Below are 27,657 nucleotides of genomic sequence, written 5' to 3'. Positions count from 1 at the left end.
GTCCCCATTTATTCATACCCATTTCCTGTGTTCATGTCCACGTTTATACTTATACCTGTTATCTCGTGCATGTTTGACAAACTAGCTAAATAAAAACATATCAATAAAATAAAATTATCAGGGGTCCCCAAACTTGGCAACTTTAAGACTTATGGACTTCGACTCCCAGGATAGCATAGCTGCCTGGAGAATCCTGGGAGTTGAAGTCCACAAGTCTTAAAGTTGCCAAGTTTGAAGACCTCTGATATGTAAGTGTCTGAAGGCAACACACGCTGAAAGACTTCTGCCTGCGTTACTTGTAACGGCACCCAGACTTGATTCCAGTTTCTGAACGCTGCAACTTCGGGAGCAGGAAAGCCGGGCCTGCCCTCAACAAAGATGGCGGAGGCTTGTTCTCTCAACGGAGTGACGTATCGCGTTCTTGCCTGACTAAGGACAGGCAACCGATCATCAGCTGATCCTGAGCATCAGCTGACCATCACTCCCGTCTCTGCACAGCGCGGGAGGAGTGCGGGAGCGGCATGAAGTTACTGCTTTGTGCTTGCTGTGTCCTGGCAGGATGGTGTCCGGCTGGCGCCCTGGACAGTGGGATGCTCTACCCGCGGGAGTCGTCCTCCAGGGAGCTGAAGGATCTCAGCGGCCTCTGGAGCTTCAGAGCCGACTGGTCAGAGCGAAGGGATGCAGGGTTCGTGGAGCAGTGGTACAGGCGGCCGCTTCGGCAGGTGTGTGACAGCAAAAGCATAGGGTGGGTTGACCGCTTGCCTGGACAGTGCTAGGATGGAGCTAGCAGTCTAGAACTACTGAGGAAAACTAGGAGTAGGAGAAAGGTAAGGGAAGAAGGAAGGGGAAGGAGAGGAGGAAGGAAGGAAGTAGAGAAGGGAGGGAGAAAAGAAAGTGAAAACACGGAGGTGTTACAAAAGAAGGAAGGGATGGTAAATAAAGCAACCCAAAATGTGCATTATAACTCATTAAATGAAATAATAAATGTATAAGAATGATAAATGTAAAGAAAAATAACAATTATGTGGATGTATACTTAAAATGGTATGTAAGAAAAGAAAAAAAAAGAAAAAAATTAACAATAAATGTGCAGAGCAGCTTAAAGCTAATAGAATAGAATTCTAGAATTCTGTTATTGGCCAAGTGTGATTGGACACACAAGGAATTTGTCTTGGGTGCATATGCTCTCAGTGTACTCTAATGTAATAGTCTAAAGGCGTAAACTTATATAAACTGAATTTAATGCTTGCAACAGTACGTTGCCAATCATGCTTTTGCACATTGGTCATTAAGAGAAACTTTTTTTTTTTTTGCATTTAAGCTCTCTCTGATCTGACATCTCGGTGGATGCATTTGTGTGGAATGGGTGTGTGTATAACCCTTCCTGCGCGTGATGAAAGAAGTGCTATTTTGAGGAAGCATGTGCTGTAATACATTTTCTTAGCTTTCAACGTGGCACTAAATTGCTGATTATGACATTTTATGAATATCCCTCTTTTAACAGGAAGTGTGGACAAGAGGAGTGAGAGAGGAACGTATGCGGTGTCTGGACAAAATTAAAATAAAATCAGAGTTTATAAGGAAAGCTACATACTGGTTAACCATCTTTGTAGATGAAATAATTAGTTAAAACAATAATGAATAGAAAGAATAGCTAGAGGGAAAGAAAGGGGAGAGAATCATAATTTAAAGTGAAATAAAAGTAAAGCTCTTTTCAATAATAGGGCAATTTGAGCTTTTTCTTACTTAAATTTAATTGGTTTATATTTTCTTTTATATTTTATTCTTGTCTAATAAGCCCACCAGAACTTTCCAGTTGGATCAGCATAGTGGCTATCTAGCCCAGCATTCCATCCTCCTTGAATTTTTCTGATTTGATAGCATTACGAACTTAACAAATGGTTATTATGATTTGTCACACTGTTGTAGAAAAAAACAGGACACGCAAGCCAGCTCTTCAGGGAAGGAATAGTTTATTGCGCAGGTCCAGAGACAAAGGCCTGAACCCCGAATGACATCAGGAAATTCCTTTTTATAGTCCTTAGCTTTTAGCTAAGCCACCTGCTAGATTTTGGATACACCCCCAAGATGTGCCCTTGAATTACAGTAAAATCATGTCTACGGGAAGTAATAATACATAGTCAGCTAACAGCCAACATAGCATACATTTGAGGAAGTAAATTGTGTCCTTTCAGACAGTTTTTACAGTCAAGCCAGCAGATATATTAAAATAGAGACTTTTGCTACAGCAGCTTTTATGTGCAGACTTCCTAAAAGCGAACGTTTGCAATTTCTATATATGAACAGCTAAAGCTTAATATCATGAGACCCTAGTTTGGTTCAGGCTTGAGGCCTACTCTGGTTCAGCCTGCTCTCTCAACACAGTCAGCCAGTTGTTTACACTCAATTTTGTTATTTTTATTCACCTATTGCAGGGGTATCAAACTCATGGCCCACAGGCTCGATGCGTCACATGCTGGCCACACCCACCCCTGGTTTAGGGAAGGGGGGAAAAGTTGTGATACATCATGCGACGACGATGTGACGATATGAGTTTGACACCCCTGACCTATTGAGTCCTTCCCCAAAATCTGGGATAGGGAGATATTATTGTCAGATGGTGTTAAAGGTATCCTCGCAGGATATAAGCTGTTGCAGGTAAAGCTGCTTTTTGCAATTGACTAATGGTGATTTTGTCAATGCCAATGGTATTCAAGTGGTGCTGCAATTTTGGAATTGCACCTATTACTATTGATACTATCTTTGCTTTCTTTTCCCCAGTCATTCTGTTTCTCTTTGTAGGTCTTTGTATTTTGCAATCTTCTCCAGTTCTTTCACTTCTGTTCTGCTTCCTTTAGGTACTTCCATACCCACTATCCAGACTTATCCACAGTTGTTAAGTCTGGGGCGTTATGTGGCAGATGCCTATCTGTTTGAATTCTAAAGCCCTAGAGCACTTCAGCTTCTTCATTTTCTATTACAGGTAGTCCTCGATTTACAACAGTTCATTTAGTGTCTGTTCAAAGTTACAACGGCACTGAAAAAGTAACTTATGACTGTTTTTCACAATTATATTTGCAGCATCCCCTTGGTCATGTGATCAAAATTCAGCCACTTGGCAACCGGTTCATATTTATGGCGGTTGCAGTGTTCCATGGCCATGGGGTCAGCTCTTGTGACCTTCTGACAAGCAAAGTCAACAGGGAAGCCAGATTCACTTAACATTATTAATGTAACAGCTACAATGATTCACTTAACAACAGTGGCAAGAAAGGTGGTAAAATGGGGCAAAACTCACTTAACAAATGTTTCACTTAGCAACCTAAATTTTGGGCTCAATTGTGGTCGTAAGTTGAGAACTACCTGTACTTTCTTCATTTTATGATCCCATCAGGCAAATGCTGTTTCTTGCAGATCTTACAATACACCATTTTTGCTCATTTGTCATGCCGTTGCTTTTAGTCAGTCTATGTGATCCTCTTGAAATCAATTAACCACTGTTTCCTCAGCTTATTTACAGAGGCACATTTGCTGTCGTTGTCGTCTCAATTCTGGCCTTGTAGCATTTAGTTTTGAGATTTGGTATTGTGCAGACAGAATTTCTATCCACAACTTTGTTTCTTTCTTCTACTTTTTAATATTATTATTGTTACAATAAAATACAATACAATACAATACAATACAATAGCAGAGTTGGAAGGGACCTTGAAGGTCTTCTAGTCCAACCCCCTGCCTAGGCAGGAAACCCTATACCGTTTCAGACAAATGGTATCCAACATCTTCTTAAAGACTTCCAGTTTTGGGGCATTCACAACTTCTGGAGGCAAGCTGTTCCACTGATTAATTATTCTAACTGTCAGGAAATTTCTCCTCAGTTCTAAGTTGCTTCTCTCCTTGATTAGTTTCCACCCATTGCTTCTTGTTCTACTCTCAGGTGCCTTGGAGAATAGTTTGATTCCCTCTTCTTTGTGGCAACCCCTGTGATATTGGAACACTGCTATCATGTCTCCCCTAGTCCTTCTTTCTATTAAACTAGACATACACAGTTCCTGCAACCATTCTTCCTATGTTTTAGTCTCCAGTCCCCTAATTCTCTTTGTTGCTCTTCTCTGCCCTCTTTCCAGAGTCTCCACATCTTTTCTACATCGTGGTGACCAGAACTGAATGCAGTATTCCAAGTGTAGCCGTACCAAGGCATTATGAAGTGGTATTAACACTTCACGTGATCTTGATTCTATCCCTCTATTTATGCAGCCTAGAGGTTGTTTCAAGGAATGGGAAACTCATAAATAAAAAATGAAAACTGGAATGGTCCTCCCTTGTTTCTTGCCCTGCCAAATGGTATAACTCAGCTTCTCAACATGCGGATTCTATTTCAGTTTTGTCTGACGTTGTAGTAGTTAGTAGAGTTGTCCTCAGTGGATTTGTAAAAATGTATGTTGCAATCTTTGGAGAAGCCAAATGTAGTCCTTGACATGACTGGTTGCTTAGTTATGAAGGACCCTTTAAAAAGGTACTTATGAGCCCAGTTTCGAAGTTCCAATAGCTGGGCTCCCCCTTCCCCCCACAGTCACATCAGTGGTGGGTTCCTACCAGTTCGGCCTAGTTCAGCCAAACCGATAGTGGTATGGCGGCCTGGGTTGCTGGAACCAGCAGCAACCCTGCCCTGCCATGACTTCGAACCAGTTCCCCAGTCTCTTCTGCCATCGCCGGCATGTTTCTGCGCATGCGCAAAACAGTTTTCAGTGAAATGCGCATGTGCATCAACATGTGGCAGATGAGCGAAGTGAGCCGCGCGCATGCAAAACGCCCTCTCACAGAACTGGTAGTAAACTGGTTAGAAACCCACCACTGAATCACATGATCACATTTTGAGTGTTAACAAATTTATGGCCATTTACAGCATCCCGTGATCGTGATTTACATTGGTTTTACTGGAAACCAGCACTTATGTCTGGTTTCAGACAAAAAAACACTCCATAGTGAACGATCGTTTTCTTAACTATCACCATAAAACAGATTATAAAATTGGACCCAGTCACATGATGATCCTTTAAGGACCACATGACTTATGCAGGCTCAATTTCGGCTGTAAAGCTAGGAGTACCTGTATAAAGTAAGCTCTGACTATCAACATCCTCATTTGTGATGGAAAGGAAAGTTCAGATCATCCCAAAATAGCTGGGGTTTCTACATATCATGGGAAGGAAAAAATAGATATTGACATATGAAAGATGATTTTGCTTTTCTTGTAAGCAGGAATCAGCCTTGGAGAGCTATGTTAAGAAAGAAAAAGATCATGAGATCTGGAATTGAAGGAGCTTTGGAAATCTACTCAGACCATGTCTGAAGCTTGCTAAGAAACAGTTATAAAATAAGATTTAATAGGATAAGTGAAAGTAAAATGTGAATCAATGACTGGAGTCATATATCAAACCATCTTATCTGTAAACCCCAAGGAAGGACAAAATAACAAGCCATATAAAATTAAACCATGTAAATTACCGTAAACAGCAGTTTTTCAGTTGTTTAAAGGGGATTTAGCGAATAAGCTACTGTAGGGCCATAGTTCACACTAAGAGGTAAGCCACACTGTGAGAATACCATGACTGGATTCACACAATAGGTTAAAAACAAAATGACACCATGGTTTATTGTGTTGTCTGAACCAAATTTATATTAGGATGACCTGCAAACCATTTTCTTGCTTTAGTTTAGATATAGGCAGAGTTCTGTTGTCTTATTAAGCTAAAACCAGACTGACTATATTATGGCTCAGTACTATGAACAAACCAGTGATGGGTTTCAAATTTTTTAGAAACTCTTCTGTAGGTGTGGCCTGCTTTGTGGGAGTGGCTTGTGACCGGGTGGAAGTGGCTTGCCAGCCATGTGACTGGGTGGGCATGGCCAACTTGTAAAATGTGGTGAAACTCACTTAACAATGCTCTTGCTTAGCAACCAAAATGTTGGCTCAGAAACTGGCATTTGAAGCACGCAAGTCTTAAAGCTGTCAAGTTACAAGACCCTTGCACCCCTAACCCTTTAGAAAAAAAAACCCAGGGGTGTTCAAACTTGACAGCTTTAAGACTTGTGGATTTCAACTCCCAGAATTCCTCCTCTCGCTCTTCGTCTTGATGATGCGCGGACGGGCGGGGGGAGGGAGCTGGAACCGGTTCTAAACGGCCCTGTAGATTTGTGGAACCTCTTCTATAGAAGAGGTTAGAACTGGAAGGGACCCACCCCTGGAACAAACTCAGTCTTGAGTATACTGATGAGAAACAACTATTGACAACTATGTATGAGAGTGTCTATGGAGATTCTCAGTCATCCAGGTCATGGTTGCCTCAAAAGTTCCATTTTCAAAAGGCAAATGGAGTATCTTTTTTTCCTTGAGGAAGAGGACGTTTTGCTTCTCATTCAAGAAACTTCATCAGTTCTGATTGGAGTGTGTGTGTGTGTGTGTGTATTAGTTCTTATTAAAGTTCTTGGCTGAAAAGCAAAACATCTTCCTCAAGGAAAAAGGACCTTTGAGACATGTATGAGAATCCTAAAAAACACTTCTTGGAATTTCCAAAGAATCTCGCTGACTGCTCTGTAATACAGAATATTCATCAGAATGGATTAATTTCTTGGTCAAGCACAAGTTTTTGTATGTTCTCACGGAAATGATACCCCAGCTGGAAAATCTTGACACTCTCTAAAAAAATATTCATTGATTGAAATATCTGAAAAAAGACCTTGCACTCTACCTTTTAAAGACAGATCAATTGTCACATTATTACTCGTCACAATAGTCACACCTTTGAGTATATCTATCCTGATATTTAATATTTTTATGCCAGGAGAAAAAAAAAAGATTGCAATTCTCAAAGTTGCCAAAGTTGAGAATCACTGCACTGGAGTGAGAAAATAAAATTGGCTGAGCTCACCAAAACTGGAAAACAGTCCCACCATAAATGGGTCTCAATCTTTTCAGACAGGGCCAGTGATGGACATGCCAGTCCCTGCCAGCTTCAATGACATAACTCAAGATCCAAAGTTGCGGAGATTTATTGGCTGGGTGTGGTACGAGAAGGAGGTGCTTCCACCAGCTCGCTGGCTCCTGAGAGATACTGGGACTCGTATTGTGCTCCGAATTGGCAGCGCACACTATTACTCTATTGTGGTGAGTATTGAGGACATCTTCTTGTTGTTACCAATTTGGTGGTCAAAATTCTGTGATATGCCACCACTAGGGATCAAGGTAGGAAAAGAACTAAAAAACAAACCAATTTCTGATGAAAGATCCTGGTGAAATGAGGCCTGTCCCAAAGAATCAATGACTAACTTTGTTAAGTTTCAAAAAAAGATAAAAGATAAAGTAACAAAACCAAAAAAGGGGATAAATTTTTTGTAAAGGTGGGATACAAATAAAGAAAAGAAATGACGGGAAAATGACTTCCAACTTTTTTCAGCACAGATAGAAATATGTAATAAAATAACAAAAAGAAGTGATTGAACAACTGAGCAATAATAGCAAAGCCGTATTTTACATCTTCATCTCTTCTATCTTACCAGCTATGGAGATTTTCCTAATACTGTACTATATTGCTTGACAATATCTAAATTGCCTGGGAGCTGAGTCTCTACCGCCACCTAGGGGCTACAAAAGAAAATTACTTTTTGTTCTTTTTCTTGGTCCAGTTTGCTGGAGGAGCACAGTATCTGTACAGGATAGGAATATTATAAATCCAGCTAAAATATCCTTCGTGCATGGCAGGAAATAAAACTTCAAAGCAAGCCCAAAGTTCCATTTTCTTGTTTCACATGCAGCATTAGCAATAGCAATAGCAATAGCAGTTAGACTTATATACCGCTTATATTACTCCCAATTCTGGGAGTTGAAGTCCGGACATCTTCAAGTTGCCAAGGTTGAGAAACACTGCTCTAATAAGAAGAGAGGATCTTTCCAAGGATAGCAATAGCACTTAGACTTCTATTTTTACAGCCCTCTCTAAGCGGTTTACAGAGTCAGCATATCGCCCCCACAGTCTGGGTCCTCATTTTACCCATCTCAGAAGGATGGAAGGCTGAGTCAACCCTGAGCCGGTGAGATTTGAACCGCCAAACTGCAGATAACAGTCAGCTGAAGTGGCTGCAGTACAGCACTCTAACCACTGCGCCACCTCGGCTCTTATTAAATTGCAAGGTAACCAAGCAAGCTGAGGTTATGCAGTATGCTAAAGCATAGAACTCATGGCTAAATGCTGTGTCTCCTGTGCAAACCTGGTTAAGCCTGTTGTGTGAATATAACCACTTAATTAACCGTTCTGAAGCCCTTAGAAGTTCTGCTCTTCTAGACTGATTTAGTAATGCTCTTATGTTCTTCATGTCAACTTCTTTTAAATACCTGTTGGGTTGCAATGTTTTCTGGCAGTGAACTGGGGTAGTGCATCTGTCGGTCTGAGAACATTTAACAAAGAGTATTTTGCACAGTTATCTACCCATTTGCACACTGAATGGATAAAACAACTGGATACACTCCAGATGTGTTAGGCAACAACTTCCATTAGCCTTGGTAATAAGGCTGATAGTCATCCAGAAAAACATCTGGAGAGGACCTAGTTGTCTATCCTGGGTGCAGAGAATACATTGCTACTGGAAAACAGAGCCAGTCTTAATAGAGAAGACCAGGCATTTGCATCACCTGCTGAGCAACATGGAATGGTGACACGAACAAAGCCTGAAATGGTTAAAATCCTGTAACATTGTCAAATCTCACGAAATGTTAGCATGCTTGATATCTCATATTTCCTCTGAAAACTTTGAAAGGTCCATATGGGAAGTGTTAAATCTGTTTAAGATTTTGGGAAACCTATGACATATGGGTCTCATTAAAAATACGTTTGGCCTCCGAAGATTATTTACAGCAGGGGTGTCAAACTCGGATTTCATTGAAGGTTGTGTTTGACCTCAAGGGAGGGGAGGCATGGCCAGGGGGTGTGGCCATCTTGACATCACTCATGTCAGGGGACGCCTATGGTGGCTCGAACGGTCTGCCTGCAAAAATGGGCTCCCAATCTCCGTTTTCGGCTGCAACAGCCTCCTGCAACCATCTGCTAGCAAAAATGGAGCTCAGGAGGGTTGCGTGCAGCCCTCCCAAGCTCCTTTTCATTGCCCGAGGCACCATGGGCTGGTTCTTCACTGTTTCCAGGGCGGCCCGGTAGGCCAGATCTAAGCACCCCATGGGCCAGATCTAAGCACCCCATGGTGCTGGGCCTTTCGGTTTCTTCTTCTTAGTCCTTCCCAGAGCTCTATATTCTCTCTCTTTTGCAGTGGGTGAACGGAGTGGAGGTCACTGAGCACGAAGGAGGACACCTCCCTTTTGAAGTGGAGATCAGTGAGATCTTGCATAGGAGCCCCAAAGAGCCCTGCCGCATCACCATTGCAATCAATAACACTCTGACACCGCACACATTGCCTCCAGGAACAATTCAGTATATGGATGATGAGTCCAGGTAAGTTCAACAGCTCCCTGCGATTCACTGTGGTGTTTCTCAGCTTGAGCAATTTTAAGATGTGTGGACTTTAACTCCCACCTAGCATGTCTGGCTGAGGAATTCTGGGAATTGATGTCTTAAAATTGTCAAGGCTGATACCTTGTTTTGGTGAAAGTTCACACATCTGGGAAGTGAATGCCACACCACTTAAAGTTGCCAAGACTGACACCTTATCCTGGTTGCTGTCCTTAAGTGAATCACCGCAGGTCATTAGGTCAGGACCTTGTGTGTTCACCACTTGCGACTTCCCATGAACTTTGCTTGTTGGAAGGCAGCAAAATAGATGGCCAAAGGTGACTGCATGACAGTGGGGCCCTGTGATGTGGAAATCAAGCCACCTGGATCTCAATCACGTGACCTTGGGGATGCTATCACAGCTAGAACTCTGAGGTCTGGTTGTAAGTACCACTCATTTAGTGCCGTTGCAAGTTATAGCGGTTGCTGAATGAGTAGTCATTAAGCAAGGATAGATACGTGCTGAAAAAAGGTGGCTGGCACCACTATAAAACTTCATTTAATTGAAAGCAAATTTGATGGCGTCCCAGCTGGGTTTCCACACCATGCTAAATCCAAGGAAATAAAATCTACAATGCTGAAACAAAGGCTGTGATTATGGTGTGATGTTTTAGTTCTTACAAAATGCTAATAGCTGGATTCCCAAATACTTCAAATCCCCAATTAACTCATCCCATTTTTGCTTGATCCTTAGATTCAAATATTGTCCGTTGTTTCCAACTGGAAAAAAATACTTTGCAAACAACTTTGGAAGGAAAGGGTTGCAGATGATCCCCGAGCCAAAAGTTGTGCTGTTCTGACTTGAAAGGCAGATAATTACAAGTTGATTCTACCAAGAGTTCCAAGTTCATAGGATTGTTTTTAGGTGGGGGAAATAGGGGGCTTGCCACAGTATATTTTCCCCATGGAATAGCTTGATGGTTGTGGGAACAGGCAAGGAAGTGTCAGGAAAAAAATCAAGATAGCAGCCCAACCAAATGACTCAAACCATCTGTCAGGCCTGCAGTCATATTCCTTTCAGGATCTTTGGCCTGCCACACACGCACTCTCTCTTTCGTTACTATGCTGTTTCATTAATGGGGAATTGGGAGGGGGAATAGTAAGGAACAGAATGTGTTGTTGTCAAAATAAAACATTCCTATCTAGAAGCCCAAGGTCATCCTTTGTCTTTGCACCTCTGCACCTGACCGGAAGTGGATGGGTGGAATTGCCAGCGTGACAGTGGAAGATTGGACCCTGTGATGAACTTCTGGGGTGTGGGGGCAAGGTCTTGAACTTTCAACTGGGTGGAAAACCCAGGAAGCTTTCAGATTCGGGTTTTGCACAGATGTGCCAACATGTCTCTCTTATTAAATTGGAACTTTGAAGAAAGCTCTGCCTTGGACTCTGATTTAATTCTGGGATGATATTTGGAACGCTGACACCGTGCCTCTTTTAAGCCTGGCGCATGACACAAAGGCCAAAAAAGAGTGGGCCTTGGTCATGTGGCTGGGGCTGCTATCTTGAAGCTTTTGACTGCTCCTCATTGTAGATGCCTCCATATAGGAAAGACCTCTGAATGGATTCTCAGGCATTTTCTCTGGCAATTCTTCATTCCTAAAGCACCTTTCCATCTCTTACCCAACCTCCCGTTATCTCCCTTTCTCTCTCCCTCAACCAGGTATCCAAAGGGCTACTTTGTTCAAAACACACGATTTGATTTCTTCAATTACGCTGGAATTCACCGCCCGGTCTTGCTCTACACCACACCTTTGGCCTACATTGATGATATCACAGTAACCACGGCCTTGAAGGGAAATGTTGGTAAGGAGCTGAGGGAGCAAAGCAGGACTCCCCCTTGAGGGAGATCTCCACTTTAGGGAGCTACATCCATTCCCCACTTTTTCTTTCAAATGCAAGCTTTTATCTCTCCTTCTGTGACACAGGCCTGGTTCATTATTTGGTGTCTGTACGAGGAAGCTCAGACTACTTTTTATCCCTGACTTTGTATGACAGTGACCACGTTGCCGTAGCAACAGGAAACGGGTCAGCTGGTGAACTGAAAGTGATGAATCCTCTTCTGTGGTGGCCCTACTTGATGAACGAACATCCTGGATACCTCTACTCCTTGAAGGTATCTTGCATGTCTCCCCTCAGGATTCTCAAATCTGCCTGCTTTCTGGGCAAGATTTGAACACCAGCTCCTGTAAATAAATAAAATAAAAGAATCCAAATAGATTGGCTGACAGAGTTATGGTTCACTACACAGACTCCAGAAAAGGCTTATGACAAGGATGTCTGTAAACTGTATCAAAACATTAAGATGGCAACTATGCAATCAAATCTCCATGCACTTTTCATGTGCAACACAATAAAAAAACAGATAGAGCTTTGATCACATCATTGTGGCCACCATTTTGATTTTTTGACCATATGCTGCAGATACCCCTGTGTCAGTCATGGGCTGCAGGCGGTACGCCCCAGTACGGGCATACCGGATCCTGCCCGGAGCACCGGGTACCGTTCCAGTACGGTGCTCCGGAGGGCCCACCCGGCCGCTGGTGCTCCTTACTTGCTTTAAGGTTTTGCCACTTCCGTGCACGGCGCGTATGGCACCTGTGCAACACTCCGCCGAGAAGCTGGAGCGTCGCAGAGGCTTGCGGAAGCGTCATTTGACACTACAACGCATGCGTGCACTGGGGCCGTTCCAACCGGAAGCCACCACTGCCCTGTGTATAAACAACATACCCTATAAAGGTCTATTTGAACTTTTCATACTTACAGGAAAAATTCTGGGTGTTGAAATACACAGGTCTTAAAGTTGGACACCCCTGGTGTAGCTGAATGAGACTTTGAAAAGTGAAAAATAAGAGTAATTTCCTTCCCCTTGTCCAGTCTCAAAAGTATTTTACATTCATTCATCTCATTCAAACAGAGTGCACGGTAATGGACGATCTTGGATTCATTTAACCAGGACTAGTGATTTATAAGGGAAGCGGTGGCTTAGTGGCTAAGACATTGAGCTTATTGATCAGAAAGGTCGGCAGTTCGAATCCCTAGCGCCGCGTAACAGAGTGAGTTCCCATTACTTGTCCCAGCTTCTGCCAAACTAGCAGCTCGAAAGCATGTAAAAATGCAAGTAGAAAAAATAGGGATCACCTATTGGTGGGAAGGTAACAGTGTTCTGTGCACCTTCGGTGTTTAGTCATGCCAGCCACACGACCCCGGAGACATCTTCAGACAGCGCTGGCTCTTCAGCTTTGAAACGGAGATGACCACTGCCCCCTAGAGGTGGGAAGGACTAACACATATGTGTGAGGGGAACCTTTACCTTTACCTTTAGTGATTTATATGGAAGGTGTCATATTGACTTGTAGTTCAGGAAACTGACCCAGAATGACTTTTTCAAAACACAGATCATGCTCTCTGCTGTTGTGGATGGCTCCATCTCTGAAGACACCTATGTGCAGCCAGTTGGTATCCGAACCATCTTTGTTGCTCGCAACCAGTTTCTTATCAATGGGAAACCATTCTATTTTCACGGGGTCAACAAACATGAAGATGCTGATGTGAGTAAACCTGGATAGAATGGCAAAGCAGATAAGAAAATAAATGTTAATCATGGTCCATCTACCGATTAAATGAAAGCAGGGAGCTGAGTGCATGGCTCACCACCATCTATGATCCACACAGTTACATCTTCTTAACACTCTGTTGAACAAGATTGCCAAGCCTCACAACATTTTGGTATTCTCACATGAGATCTTGCAAGATTTCAAGTGATTAAAAAAAGTTGGGAGAGCACTCAGTGTACAAAGAGGTTCTCAATCTATGTCAGAAAGACTCATACACTGTTATACTGTGTTTCCCCCCAAAATGAGACAGGGTCCTATTTTCTTTTGACCTCCGAAATAAACACTTGGCCTTATTTCCGCGGAGGTCTTATTATTTTTGAGGTGCAGGAGGCAGCGAGCGTGGTCACCTCATGGCTGCTGCTGTGTTGCAATATTTTCAGGGAGGGCTTATTTTCAGGGGAGGGCTTATTTTAGCGCATGTGCTCAGAAGCCTGATTGGGCTTATTATCCGGGGAGGTCTTATTTTCACGGAAACAGGGTAATCACACATGGTTCCCTCTAGATATGCTAAATTGCAAATGCACAATCCAGTCTTTCTCTAGTCATAATTTTGCTAGATCCATACGGAGTTTGTTTCTCAAAAGCTGGTCAAAATAGAGAGAAGACACAGTGACTAGATTGAGCCACTATCTTAATTTATCCAGAATTCTCTAAGAAATGGACACACAGTGATGCTGTTATTAGTTTTAATGTACAGGTAGTTTACAACTTACAAGTATTCTTTAGTGACTGTTCAAAATTACAATGGCACTGAAAAAAGTCAGTTACCACTGGTACTCACACTTACAACCAGTGTTGTAGCGTCCCCACAGTCACATGATTCAGGAGCTTGACAACCGGCATATATTTTCAAAGACTGCAGCATCCTGAAGTCATGTGGTCACCATTTGCGATCTTCCCAGCCAGTTTCTGCCAAGCAAAATCAACGGAGGAAGTCAGATTAGCTTAATGACTGGGAGGGTGGGTGGGTGTTCACTTAGCAACTGTAGTGATTTGCTTAGCAACTGTGGCAAAAAAAAAAGTCATGAAATTGAGCATGACTCACTTACCTGCTTTGCTTAGCAGTGGAAATTCCGGTCTCAATTGTGCTCATAAGTCAAGGCCTGCTTGCATTGTTTAAATCCAAATTTCTAATTATAGTTAAGAGAGAACACTTGATCCCCGATTGTCAACCATGATTTACAGGAGACAAAAAACACAGCGTGTTGCCTGAATCTGGAACAATGGCTTCTGATAGTTAAGAAGTCCAATGACTTCTCCAGAACAACAACATGGATACCGAAGGGTCTGTAAAATGGACCCATACCTGCAGTGAGCTCTTTGCTCATCTAGTAATTTTGTGCCTTATAGGGCCTTGTTTTGAAAACAAGCGTTGGAGCCCAAGGGTATGCGCAGGGGGGAAAATAACAGCAGCTGTGACAGTGTAATTAAAGCCACGGTTGTCTTTTAAATTCATTGGCATATGATGCACATAAACAGGATTGGAACTTTGATTCCATGATTGCAATTGCCATCTTGGCTTTTTGCCATCTGTCTTTCTCCCACACTTATTCTGCAGAGGCCCCTGCGCTCTGCACCCCCTGGGGGCTCTGACCTCAACCAAAGCCTTAAGAGCTGTTTCGTTGTCACTGATCTCTAAAAAGAATAAAATTAAAATGTTAATTGGAAAACAAAATGTCAGCTTGTATAACGTTTGCTATCCCCAAAGAAGAGGAGTTAATAAACCATGTTAAAGTCTTGGCTCAGTTTATTATCTGGGACCTAACTGTGGTTCATGCTAAAATGCCAACACGCCTTTGAAACAGTGTGGGTCTATTTGTGTGTATTTCATTTTAAAATATACATTAGTGGAATAATAAAGACTAGTGATTGTATAGTAAAATGCAATCACACATTATAAAAATTAAATTAAACTGAAGGAGAGAAAAAATAAATTAGGCAAAAGAAAAAATAACGAAGTAGTATGAATTCAGTCATTAAACTACTTATTACCATATTTTTCAGAATATAAAACACACCTTTTTCCCGCAAAAAAGAGGGTGAAAATCTGGGTGCATCTTATACACTGAATACAACATTTTTGGCCTCCTGAAACCCCCCCCCCTTTCCAAAAATGGCCGTGCGTAGTCTTTAGGAGGCTTCCAGAGTGCTCCTGGGGGCTGGGGAGGGCAAAAATGAGCAAAAACCAGATGGTTTTTTGCTCGTTTCCCCCCCCCCCCGCATCCCCCAGGTGCACTCTATATGCATGCCATTTTTTTTTTTTTTAACAAAAAACGGGTCCGGTCTTTTGCTCATTTTGGGGGGCCTCCAGCCCCCAGGAGCACTCTACAAGCCTCCTAAAGGTTATTCATACCCTTTTTCTTTTGACAAAAAATATCTTTGGGAGGTCTGCAGAGTGCAGAAACTTTTTTAAAAAATTTGCTTCTTCAAAATCTTGGTGTGTTTTATACTCCTGTGCAAGGTGGCGCAGTGGTTAAATGCAGCACTGCAGGCTACTTCAGCTGACTGCAGTTCTGCAGTTCGGCTGTTCAGATCTCACCGGCTCAGGGTTGACTCAGCTTTCCATCCTTCCAAGGTGGGTAAAATGAGAATCCGGATTGTTGTTGGGGGCAACATGCTGACTCTGTAAACCGCTTAGAGAGGGCTGAAAGCCCTATGAAGCGATATATAAGTCTAACTGCTATTGCTATTGCTATTATACTCCAAAAAATATGGTAAATCTAGACTATATGGAAATATATTGCTCTTCTTCGCATTTTTAGATACCGGGTGCATATTTCATGTCTCCCATGCTAAGCTGTAACCATGAGGACTGCAAAGCCATTGCTAACAATGTTGTGTTCTGTTGCAGATCCGTGGCAAGGGCCTAGACTGGCCTCTGATCATGAAGGATTTCAACCTTCTGCGCTGGCTAGGAGCCAATTCCTTTCGCACCAGCCATTATCCGTATGCTGAGGAGATCATGGAGCTCTGTGATGCTTATGGCATCGTCGTGATTGATGAGAGCCCAGGAGTGGGCATGCATGACAGGTGAGGTACAGTTGCTCTGCCCATGTCTTATGCCTTCTATCACATAATATACTAAGGCAGAAATGGGCAGTTCTTGTTGTAGCTGGCTGAGCATAACCTTTTTTTAAATGAATGCCCCACAGCAGGTTGGATAGTCTAATAGGAAAATACCTATGGGTGCAGGGCCAGGGACCAGCATATGCCAGAGTTTTCATGAATATGAGGCAGAAACCTAAGAAGTGAATAGTCTACAGAGGTTGCCAAGGGTGGGGAATTTGTGGCCCAGTATGGCTAGAGATCAAGAATGATGAGAACTGGAGGACTGCAGATGTCTCACTGTGGGTTTTAGGCATTGGGTTTCAGCTGGTGGGACTGTGGTCTTTGAGGTCCTTGGTACTCTTGAGCTTGGTGGTTTTCTTGCCGACGTTTCATTACCAAACTAGGTAACATCATCAGTGCTACACATAGCTAGTTTGGTAATGAAACCTCGGCAAGAAAATCACCAAGCTCAGAGAGCGCCAAGAATTCTACAGTTCAACCCTGAGTTATGATTATTCTCTTCTCTCATGACTGTGATCTATCTTAAGATGGCTTGCCTCTTGTATTTGTTTCAAGAAAGAATGAAAAAGTGAATGGGGACCACTGGAGAAAGTAGAGAGATATTTGGAATGCAAAGGGTTTCTATAAAAGCTGAAATATTGCAAACTTTCTCTTAGTCCTGATAAGCCTGACTCGATAAGGATTTTAGAAATTCTTAATTAAAGAATGGGAAATTTAGGAAATATTCAGAAAACCAGATTTACAATTCCTTGGCTTGTCCATCCCCTTATTACAATTCCTGTTCGAAACTTGGAAGTGCTGTTATATCCAGGTTTGCTTTCAAAGGGAGCGTTCCTCGTGATAGCCAAGCCTTACCCAGGTAGCCTCATTTCCCTCTCCTGAATGGGTTTATTTTCCTTTGGTCTCTCTTTGCTTCATTGTTTAGTCTGAACTTTGGAAACCAGTCCCTGCAACACCACCTTCTTGTGATGGAAGAGTTGATCCGGCGGGACAAAAACCGACCCTCCGTTGTGATGTGGTCAGTGGCCAATGAGCCAGCATCAGAGTTGCCTGTGGCTGCTTACTACTTCAAGTGAGTACCTGCCCAGCTGAGAATGCACTGTGAGGTCTGTGGACTGGACATGAGCCTACACAAAAAGTGGAATTTGCAATCATAGGAATAGGGCAGTGATAGTGAACCTTTTAGACACCGAGTGCCCCCACATAACTGCGTTTTCCGACGTTTTTGCTGAAAACTGACATTTACTCATGAACAATTAGTTTCCTTAATGACTGTTGCAAACAAAGTCATAAAATCAGACAGGTCACATGGGTGACCCCACTTTATGGCCATCATAACTTACACCCATAATGGGCTGGCTCCATTACAAGAGGACAATCTATGTTTCCCTTTATGGTCATCCTAAATATAAAGCTGATGAAAGTTTTCAACGTGTTGCCTGACAATGTATCTCAAGAACCGTGGTGGGGCAGTGCTTAGAATGCAATATTGCAGGTTAATTCTGCAACTGCCAGCAGTTCGATTCTCACCGGCTCAAGGTTGACTCAGCCTTCCATTCTTCTGAGGTGGGTAAAAGGAGAATCCAGATTGTTGAAGGCAATATGCTGATTCTTGAAACCGCTTAGAGAGGGCTGTAAAAATAGAAGTCTAAGTCCTATTGCTATCCTTGGAAAGATCCTCTCTTGTTATTAGAGCAGTGTTTCTCAACCTTGGCAACTTGAAGATGTCCGGACTTCAACTCCCAGAATTCCCCAGCCAGCATTCGCTGGCTGGGGAATTCTGGGAGTTCAAGTCCAGACATCTTCAAGTTGCCAAGGTTGAGAAACACTGTATTAGAGGAAAGAATGCTGCAATGAACTGCGCTTGATGTATAGCAGAAAAAAACATTATCCTGATCTTTTGAATTTCATCGTTACCCTGCAGGACAGTGATAGCCCACACCAAAGCTTTGGACCCCACTCGGCCTGTGACATTTGTCTCAAATGCTAATTACCTCCGAGATCAGGGGGTAAGTATTGCATGGCTTAGATGGAGTTTAAGAGGGAGGATTCCTGACTGCCCTTCCTGAAAGCTTGTTCGGCACTCATGGCAAAGAGGAATAGCAGAAGCTTGGATCCCGTGTTGTTGAAAGATCAGTCGAATAACTGAAAAAGAATTCCAGATGAGGTGCTGTAGGGCATAGAAGCGTTCTTTATCCCTTACAAACGGAGGAGTAAAAAGTCAGGCGTTGATGTGGCTGCTTTAAGGAATCTACTTTAAAGTGGTTCCTGAAGTAGCGGATCCTGTTTTTCAGACTCGTGTGAAGTATTGAGGAGGGTTGGGCTGCTTTAGAAGTTGGAACAATTGATCAGTGGAACAGCTTGCCTCCAGAAGTTATGAATGCTCCAACAGTGGAAGTCTTTAAACAAGAGATTGGATGACCATTTGTCTGAAATGGTATAGGGCCATCATGGCAAGCCTGTGGCATGCATGCCAGAGGTGGCACACAAAGCCCTCTCGGTTGGCACTCGTGCCATTGTCAGCTGCTCTTCTGGTTTTTGCAGGTGCCAGACCGCTGGAAAACAGCATGAAAATGTCAAAAAGGGCCATTTTGGGAGCATTTTCCAGGCTGTTTTTAGGTCGTTTTTGGCCCAAAACTGTCATGAAAACAGCCCCCAGAACAGCCAAAAAGCAGGCATGTGTGCATCGGCCAGCTGATCTTCAGGTTTCCAGTGCTCTGGTGCACTCGAAGATCAGCTGGTTGGCATGCATGTGTGTGCCGGAAACCCAAAGACCAGTTGACGGCCATGCGCACTGGCCAGCTGGTCTTCGGGTTTCTGGCACTCCAACGTGTGCATGCGTGCACATACACACACATTCCAGTTTGGGCACTCTTGTGCCGAAAAGGTTCGCCATCCACTTGTATAGGGTTTCCTGCCTAATCAGGGGGTTGGACTAGAAGACCTCCAAGGTCCCTTCCAATTCTGTTATTCTATTACAGTGTTTCTCAACCTTGACAACTTGAAGTCCTGTGGACTTCAACTCCCAGAATTCCCCAGCCAGCTATGCTATGCTGGCTGGGCTATGCTGGCTGGGGGATTCTGGGAGTTGAAGTCCATAGGACTTCAAGTTGTCAAGGTTGAGAAACACTGTTCTATTGTATTTCAATGGAAAGCAAGGAAATGTGCTCATGCAAAGTCTGAAACATTTCCTCCAAGCAATTTTAAAGTGTGTTCAGCAGGAGAGGGCGGGGGTGTGTGTGTCCAGAAATCAAGATGGCAGCTACATCCCCATGATCAAAGCCTTCCATTTTTTTTACATGTGGGCCTTTGATCATATAATTGTGGCTGCCGTCTTAATTTTTTGAACCCCCTGCAGAAACTCCTGGTGTCCTTTTGGATCGAAAATCCATCAAACCCAGCATCTTGCTTCATTTAGCAGTCATCCAAAAACATCTGGAGAAAGCCCATAAGCAGGACAAAATAGCAAGGTCCTTTCTCAATTGTTTGCATATGAACTGGTGTGAAGTAAACTGCTTTTGAATCAGATACTACAGTGTGGCCGTCATGACTAACATATTCTAAGATTCATTCATCATCCTGTAGCAGTTGACAATCCATTTGATGGGATTGGCCATTTTTTCCCTGGTTGGAAGGGAGCTTCTCCTTTTATAACTGCCTATCTTTGGCCGCACAGGATGGCTTTTGAATGTTTGGGGCTTCAGAAGGGGAGGGAGCCCTGTCATCAGGTCCCAGTGCCAAAACAGGTCTAGACTCCAATTCAATTAATTAAAGCATATGTGCAAAATTTATTTCACCCAGAACTTCCTGGATCTGATTAGAGTAACAGCAGCTTGATCATGCTGTGCACAGTCCAGTTCTCTCTATCAAACTCAGGGCTGGCCAGTTATTCATAGCTAAAAAGGCTGCACTGATTTGCTTTTAATTCAGCCTCTGAAGCCTGAAGGGAACGTGGTGGAAGACTATTGATGCCACTGGTTGAGATAGTGAACCAATATGTGACTCATTATGGGGATGGCGGAGACTGGAGGATTTTTCAAGCAAAATAGAAGTACAGAAACCTACCCGAGTCATTTCTGATTTAGTGCTTACTTTTACAAAGGAAAAGACATAATGCTTCCATGTATCAATGATTTCGGTGTTTGTGGAATTGTCTGTCTAGAGAGGTTGTGGGTTTTCCATTTCTGGAGGGTTTAAGAAGAGGCTAGACAGCCACCTCTCAAGGATGACTTAAAATCCTCCATGTTGCAGAAGGTAGACTAGATGATCCTTGTGGTCTCTTCCATTTCCACAGTTTTGCGATTCAGAGTACAGTGTGAAGCAGAACATTTGAACATCTCGGCCATCATGGGTTACCAACTTTCATTTTAACCAAGTAAACAGTCCAAGACAGGGGTCAGCAACCCGCAGCTCTGAAGCCACATGTGGCTCTTGCATCCCTGTGCTGTGGCTCCCTGTTGCCGATCAGCACCACAATTGATAGGGTTTTCGGTTAGAACAGGTAGAGGAAAAAGGATGCTGCGCTAGGAGGAGACTCTATGTGGGGGAACTGGACTTCTGGTCGGCTCCAGAATTGAAGGGGCGGGGCTTCCGTTTGTGGCTCTTTGAGTGTTTAAGATTGCCAATCCCTTGTCCAAGAGAATAGGCCCAGCTACTTCATACAAGGAGGAGTTTTATATTCTCCTGGATCTCCTTCTGAACTAACCTCAGATTCCTGTAGGCACCTTATGTGGATGTCATCTGTGTGAATAGCTACTTCTCCTGGTACCACGATGCAGGACACCTGGAAGTGATCCGGCTGCAGCTGAAGACACAGTTTGAGAACTGGTACACTACTCACCAAAAGCCCATCATTCAGAGCGAATATGGAGCAGACACCATCAGCGGCTTTCATGCTGTGAGTCTTGCGATTCTGAGGGGCAATTGCGGCAGTAGAAAGTGGTTTGCAGGGAGAAGATATAGACAGGACTTTTTCTACATGAAGGGCATCAATTCCTGTTTCTTCCAAGGCTTTTCCAAATGGAATTGGGTCTATAATAGCAATAGCAGTTAGACTTATATACCGCTTCATAGGGCTTTCAGCCCTCTCGAAGCGGTTTACAGAGTCAGCATATTGCCCCCAACAATCCGGGTCCTCATTTTACCCACCTCAGAAGGATGGAAGGCTGAGTCAACCTTGAGCTGGTGAGATTTGAACAGCCGAACTGAAGAACTGCAGTCAGCTGCATTTAACCACTGCGCCACCTCGGCTCTAAGAGCCATGGTGGCACAGTAGTTAGAATGTAGTATTGCAGGCTAATTCTGCTGATTTCCGGCTGCCAGCAATTGGCAATTTGATTCTCACCGGCTCAAGGTTGACTCAGCCTTCCATCCTTCTGAGGTCTATAAAATGAGGACCCAGATTCTTGGGGTCAATATGCTGATTCTGCAAACCACTTAGAGAGGCCTGTAAAAGCACTATGAAGCGGTATATAAATCTTAGTGATATTCCATCTACCATACTCTTACACAAAATACACACATATACAGTTGGATTAATCATAGGAGAGGTTTTATGTGAAATACATTTATATGGAGTTACTTTCCATTGCTGGGGGTGTTTTAACAAAGACTGGAGCATCATTGTCAAGGATATTGTATGTGTATTTTGCATCACAGATCTTGCACTAAGCAAGGGGCAGAGCTAAGTAGTCACACACACTACTTTCACCAGGCCCTAATTAGAGGCACAGCAACTACATTTGCAACAACATTCTAAGCTTGTTTTTTGTGATTTAGGTGTTGTACACATCCAATCCTTGAATTAGTTTAGAGTCCATTGTATGGTTAGAATGTAGTACTGCAGACTACTTCTGCTGACTGCCGATTGCCTGCAATTTGGCAGTTCAAATCCCACCAGGCTCCAGGTTGACTTAGCCTTCCATCTTTCCAAGTCAGCAATATGCTGACTCTGTAAACGGGTTACAGAGGGCTGTTATGCACCGTGCAGCAGTATATAAGTCTTAAGTGCTATTGCTATTGTTCAAATGCAGAAGATGGGAAAATACAGGTATCAGGTTAAGCGTGTTATACTAATGAAGTGGTTTTTATGAATCCTCATAGATTACTCTAGGAGCTGGATCGGGCTCTGTTGCCATTTACTTCAAGAGTATATCTTGAGGATACACATTATTTTGTTGGACTCATGCTCACCCCTCCCTGCTTTTCTGGTGTCTGCAGGACCCCCCTCTCATGTTCTCTGAGGAATACCAGGCAGCTGTGCTCAAGGAGTATCATGCTGTCTTAGACCAAAAGAGGGAGGAGTACGTGATTGGAGAGCTCATCTGGAATTTTGCCGATTTTATGACAGAACAAGGTAAGGGCTTATTAGATAAAAGCTGCCACATTGTCCTGCCAAATGCTTAGGGTTGGATTTATTAAAATGAATGTTTGGGCTGGAACAGAAATACTTATATAAACATTTCAGTGACGAGGCAGGAAAAAACTAATAAATCTCAACCACTTGCAAAGATATTCCCATGATAACTTCCTTATAGTGTCATTGGCAAGACTTTTATCAATTCTGTTAGATACAGTAAGCCTTAGAAGCCCCCAATCCAGTTGCTCCTCAACAGTCATGAAATATTTTGTGCCGCTTCCTAAACATATGACTGTGAAGTGCAATCGTTGTTTATAATGAAGCTTACATTGCTACACTATAATATTGTTTGGTGCTGGTCAGTACATGCATTACACTGGGCCATTTCGTAATTTGTTTTTTACTTAGTGTGATGTGCAGATGAGGTCCATATAGATCCGTGATGGCGAACCTATGGCATGCATGTCAGAGGTGGCACGACGACCCCTCTCTGTGGGCATGCACACAGTTGCCAGCTGCTCTTCTGGTTTCCGGCATGCAGATGTGTTTTCAAGGCTGTTTTTGGGACATTCTTTGGGACATTTTTCAGGCTGTTTTCCAGGCTGTTTTTTTGGAACATATTCAGACAGTTTTTGACGCCCAAATGGCTGAAAAACTACTTCAAAATACCCCGAAAAACAGCCAAAAAAACAAGCATTCGCACCGGCCAGCTATCTTCAGGTTTCCAGAGCTCTGGCGCAGGTGCGCATGCACATACATTCCAGTTTGGGCACTCGGTGCCGAAAAGGTTCGCCATCACTGATTCAGAACTATTGGTTCATTTTATGGCAGCAAATCAGAATTTTTTAAACTGGCATGACTCACTAGCTTTTTTCACGGGCATAATATCTTAAGTGAGTATAACAATATATTTTGTTAGCCCAGCCTCTAAACCAAAGCTGCAATAAGCCAATATCAAGCTATGATTTGAAACTGTGCTTTACCGTTCTATCATCACACTAACTGAAAAGCATATTATGACCTAAGACAGGGGTGTCAAACTCAACATCCATGGGCCTGATCTGGCTCGCAGGGTGCTTAGAGCTGGCCCCTGGGGCCGCCATGGAAACAGCGAAGGACAAGCACATGGTGCCTCTGCCCGTGAAAATGAAGTTCAGGAGGGCCACACACAGCCCTCCCAAGCTCTGTTTATGCTGGGAGAGGGTTGCAGGAGGCCGTCCTGGTTGAAAATGGAGCTCATGAGCTCATTTTTGCTGGCAGAGAGCTCAGGCCAGCACAGCTACCTCCAAGACAAGTGACATCAAGCTGACCACACACCCTCTGGTCATGCTCACCTTGGCCCTTCGGGGTCAAACACAACCATGATGTGGCCCTCAATGAAATCGAATTTGACACCCCTGGCCTAGGCAATGTGTTAAACTTGCCTTAGCGTATATCGTAGTCAACTGCAAACTACTGAACCCCATTTTATTCTAATCCACCATGTTGTGCAAGCTCAACCATTAGGTGTTTGCACAACATGGTAAGCCAGATTACCATATCACACAAACTTGGGATTCAAGTTAAGTAGTAAATGGAAGACATGCCTGAATGACAAACGAATCAAGACTTGCAAGTTAGCTTTCCTTAAGCCTAGTTTATCTGAACCCAAAACTAGCTTATCATTAAGCCCCATTTCTGCAACAGAAAACAAGCTGGGCCTCTACTATTTCTCTTTTGGTTCTGCTCCCCTACACTTCTCCAAAAAAGGTCTGTGGAGAACGTAAGCCTCCCAACACCACCAAATTTCAGATTTTTAAAAAATCAAGCATTGAAAACAGCAGCTCAAAAATGAGCAGGCAACAAAGCATCCATGAACGGATGTTTCTCAGAGAAACGGGGGGATAAAAATGCAGCAGTTTGTTTGCTAAGTCACTTGAGGCACGTTTATGGGGTGAATCCTTTAATCATGATTAATTATAAGCCTGGTTTTTTGAGTCAAGTTGGACACGGGAATGCACAGTTTCTCTGGCTTATTCCTAATGTATTTGTGTACCTCACCAAGTCCTTAAGAGCAGTAAATGGTGAGGGAACGAAACCAGGGACTAAGCTAAGAAACTATGGTGACTGGCCAGTCTGCTATGTTGATTCAGGTTTGTTTGCAGCTAAGCATGATTTGTCTACTATTTCAATAATATCCATTTGCTTTGTGGTGTCCTTTCCCGTCTGTAGGAGTGACCCGCGTCATGGGTAACAAGAAAGGGATTTTCACGCGCCAACGGCAACCGAAAACCGCTGCCTTCCTTTTGAAAGAAAGATACTGGAAGATTGCCAATGAATCCAGATCTCAGATGCCACCAGCCCCGTGCGGTGGTGCCTGCTTGCCCTAAGCACACTTCTCCAAGTGTGCTCAATTTTCATTTCAGGTATTACAAGAGGCTTGTGTTTACAGAGGTTCTACGGCAGGGGCATCAAACTCGCGACGACACATTGTTGTCACGTGACGTATCGCAATATTCCCCCCTTCACTAAACCAGGGATGGGCGTGGCCAGCACGTGATGCATCCAGCTCATGGGCCATGAGTTTAACACCCCTGTTCTACGGCAAGAACATTAAAATACAGGTAACTTTTCTACAATTAAATGTCAAAGAAAAAAATGTACTGAGATCATGAAATCGAATCAACGAAGCCACTAGCACAGTGTTTCTCAACCTTGGCAACTTGAAGATGAATGCTGCCTGGGGAATTCTGGGAGTTGAAGTCAGGACATCTTCAAGTTGCCAAGGTTGAGAGACACTGCACTAGCAGGACTGGTGACAGAATTTGGCAATCATAGGTTTCTTCTACCCTTACAAGGAGCCAGAGAAAAAGATACTGTGTGGACACTTTTCTCTGATTTTGAAAAACATTTGCACATTTCTAAGGATCAAAACATTTCTCAGCCTTATTAAAGTGTTTTACAATCTTTTCATCCCTTCTTGAATACATTTTATTAATTCTGTTTTGTACCGGGAACTAAATTTAGGGTATGCAGGTTTATTAAGTGCACTTTTGAGGAGGGAGAATGTCTGAGAAAAACTTTGCTCAAGATAGTGACACTCCCACGTTGCCTTTCAAGGCTCACTGTCAATTCACCCATAAACATGAACAGAGGTATCCCAGTGGTTTGTAGGAAAGCTGGAAAGCAAGGGCTTGAGCAGAGGGTTCGACTAGAAGACCTCCAAAGTCCCTTCCAATTCTGTTATTCTGGAAAGGGCTAAAGGAAGAGGCTAATTGGCCAATGCAGGAACTTCTAATACAGAAAGAAAGGTAGAAATTTTGGGAAGAAACAGAATGAAGAAATCTTCATCATAGACATGTTTACTGGCTTCAGCTTATATTTAACTAACTTTGCCCCAAAGGACAGACTGTGTGTGCGTGTGTGTGTGTGTGTGTGTATTGTGTTGTGTGCACATGAACACACGTGAAGGAATGAAGGAAACTAATTTGCGAGTTGGGAAGAGAGACCAAGCTCAGAAACGTACACGAGGTCCTAGCATTGGGGTAGCAAAGGGAATGTGGAGGAAAACACTTCAAATTTTCTTTGCATAAAGAACCTATATAAACACGAGTAGGCAGATTTTTAATCCCTGACTGAGCTGACAGGAGTTTGGAGTCTGGAAATCTAGCATTTCCCTGTGAGAGCTGCATGTTTCCATTATGGGTGTTCAAAGACTTAAGAAGGGAACTTCACCTGTCCAGCATTCCACAAGTCTTAAAGTTGCCAAGGTTGGACATCTCTGCTCTCTAAGTCTAGAAACTAGGAACAGGAAGGTGATTTTCAAATAGAGTGATGTCATCACCAAGTAGATGCCACTGCTGGCCATAGCTTTATGTCATTATCTGGAGGGGAAAACATTTGCAAAAGTTTTCTTAGGTCTTCAACTTACAACTGCAATTTAGCCTACAATTATGATTATTCAGTCATGATAGTCTTTAAGTGGGACACCGTGTGACCATTTCTGATTTTATGACTTTTGTTGCTAAGTGAATGTCATGGTCATTAAGTAAACCCACTGTTCACTATGGGACTTTTTTTTTTGCCAGAAACTGGAAGAAAATGCTGCCTTCCCTTGGGGGAAATGTAAATAACTGTCATGTGACTATGGGACACTGCAAGCAGCTGGTTGCCAAGTACCCAATGTGATCATGTGACTGGGGGCCCCAGATGTCAGAATCCAGGTCATCTTTTTGGGGGAGGGGTCATCATAATTTAGAACAGCCATTAAGTGACCAGTCATAAGTTGAGGACTGCCTAAACGGACTAAGCCATGATATGAAGGATTTCTTTTGTACTTTGCTGTGCTCATGAATGCTCTTCTAAATGAATTCCTATTCAAGGAATGTTTGGCTTTCTATAATTTAAAATATAATGGTCTCTTCTCACAGGGAGCCCATTGTGTGATGGAGAAAAACAAGCACTCAAGGACTTGGCTCCAAATATTTATGTGCATATTCTGATTTTAATCTCAAATAAAAGATGTGTGTAGTTTCACACATCTCAGTATTTCTACAGCTTTACAAAATAGATCAATACTGTTGTAACCATACTGCATATTTGAAGGGAGTTGATTGCTTTCAGATCACAAACATTTCAAAGTGTTTTCCCCCCATAAGGGCATTTCCCTCCTTCCTCACAATGAGTACTCAGCCACAAGAAACAGAAGTTTCAAAATAACATGTTTAAATGATTTTGAAAGCATGTAATCAAGACACAAATTAATATTTGCAAACCTACATAGGAATTACACTTATGTAGAATTCCACCTACGTAGGGAAACAAGATTTGGGAGATTAGCAGAAACAGAAACCTCATTGTTCATCCCAAGATTTTGATCTTAGTGGCTGGAGTTTACCATTCCAATTACCCTACTTTTGCGCCAAACACTACAATCAGTACCGCATCCCGCTGCTCTGTGTTGTGCTAGTTTTGCACATCTGGCATCCAGAGCAATTACCAACCACAGAGAGGATCGTTCCAAAGGTGCTTTTTCAGGAGGCAACTGGACATTGTTTTTTTCTTTTGAGGACATTTTGCTTCT

At 43.0% G+C, this 27,657-nt stretch overlaps 1 protein-coding gene across 2 annotated transcripts; it reads left to right on the top strand.

Moving 5' to 3' along the window:
- The first annotated feature begins 474 nt into the window (after positions 1-474).
- Positions 475-27,657, top strand: GUSB (glucuronidase beta). Of its 2 annotated transcripts, XM_032216666.1 has the most exons (13): positions 475-722; positions 6,977-7,165; positions 9,316-9,497; positions 11,215-11,357; positions 11,480-11,667; positions 12,950-13,102; positions 16,020-16,198; positions 17,163-17,309; positions 18,162-18,246; positions 20,958-21,134; positions 22,457-22,592; positions 24,807-25,000; positions 26,663-27,657. In XM_032216666.1, exons 1-12 carry the CDS (start codon positions 522-524, stop codon positions 24,962-24,964), a joined length of 1,938 nt encoding a protein of 645 aa, XP_032072557.1. In that variant the 5' UTR covers positions 475-521; the 3' UTR covers positions 24,965-25,000; positions 26,663-27,657. The 2 variants fall into 2 exon arrangements, with proteins under 2 accessions (XP_032072557.1, XP_032072556.1); XM_032216665.1 differs by lacking the exon at positions 26,663-27,657 and having other exon boundaries at positions 24,807-25,547.

The sequence above is a fragment of the Thamnophis elegans genome, chromosome 4 (genome assembly GCF_009769535.1).
Source record: "Thamnophis elegans isolate rThaEle1 chromosome 4, rThaEle1.pri, whole genome shotgun sequence".
Classification (NCBI taxonomy): domain Eukaryota; kingdom Metazoa; phylum Chordata; class Lepidosauria; order Squamata; family Colubridae; genus Thamnophis; species Thamnophis elegans.
Note: the sequence above shows the minus strand (reverse complement) of the source record. Positions and strands in the feature narration are given on the sequence as shown.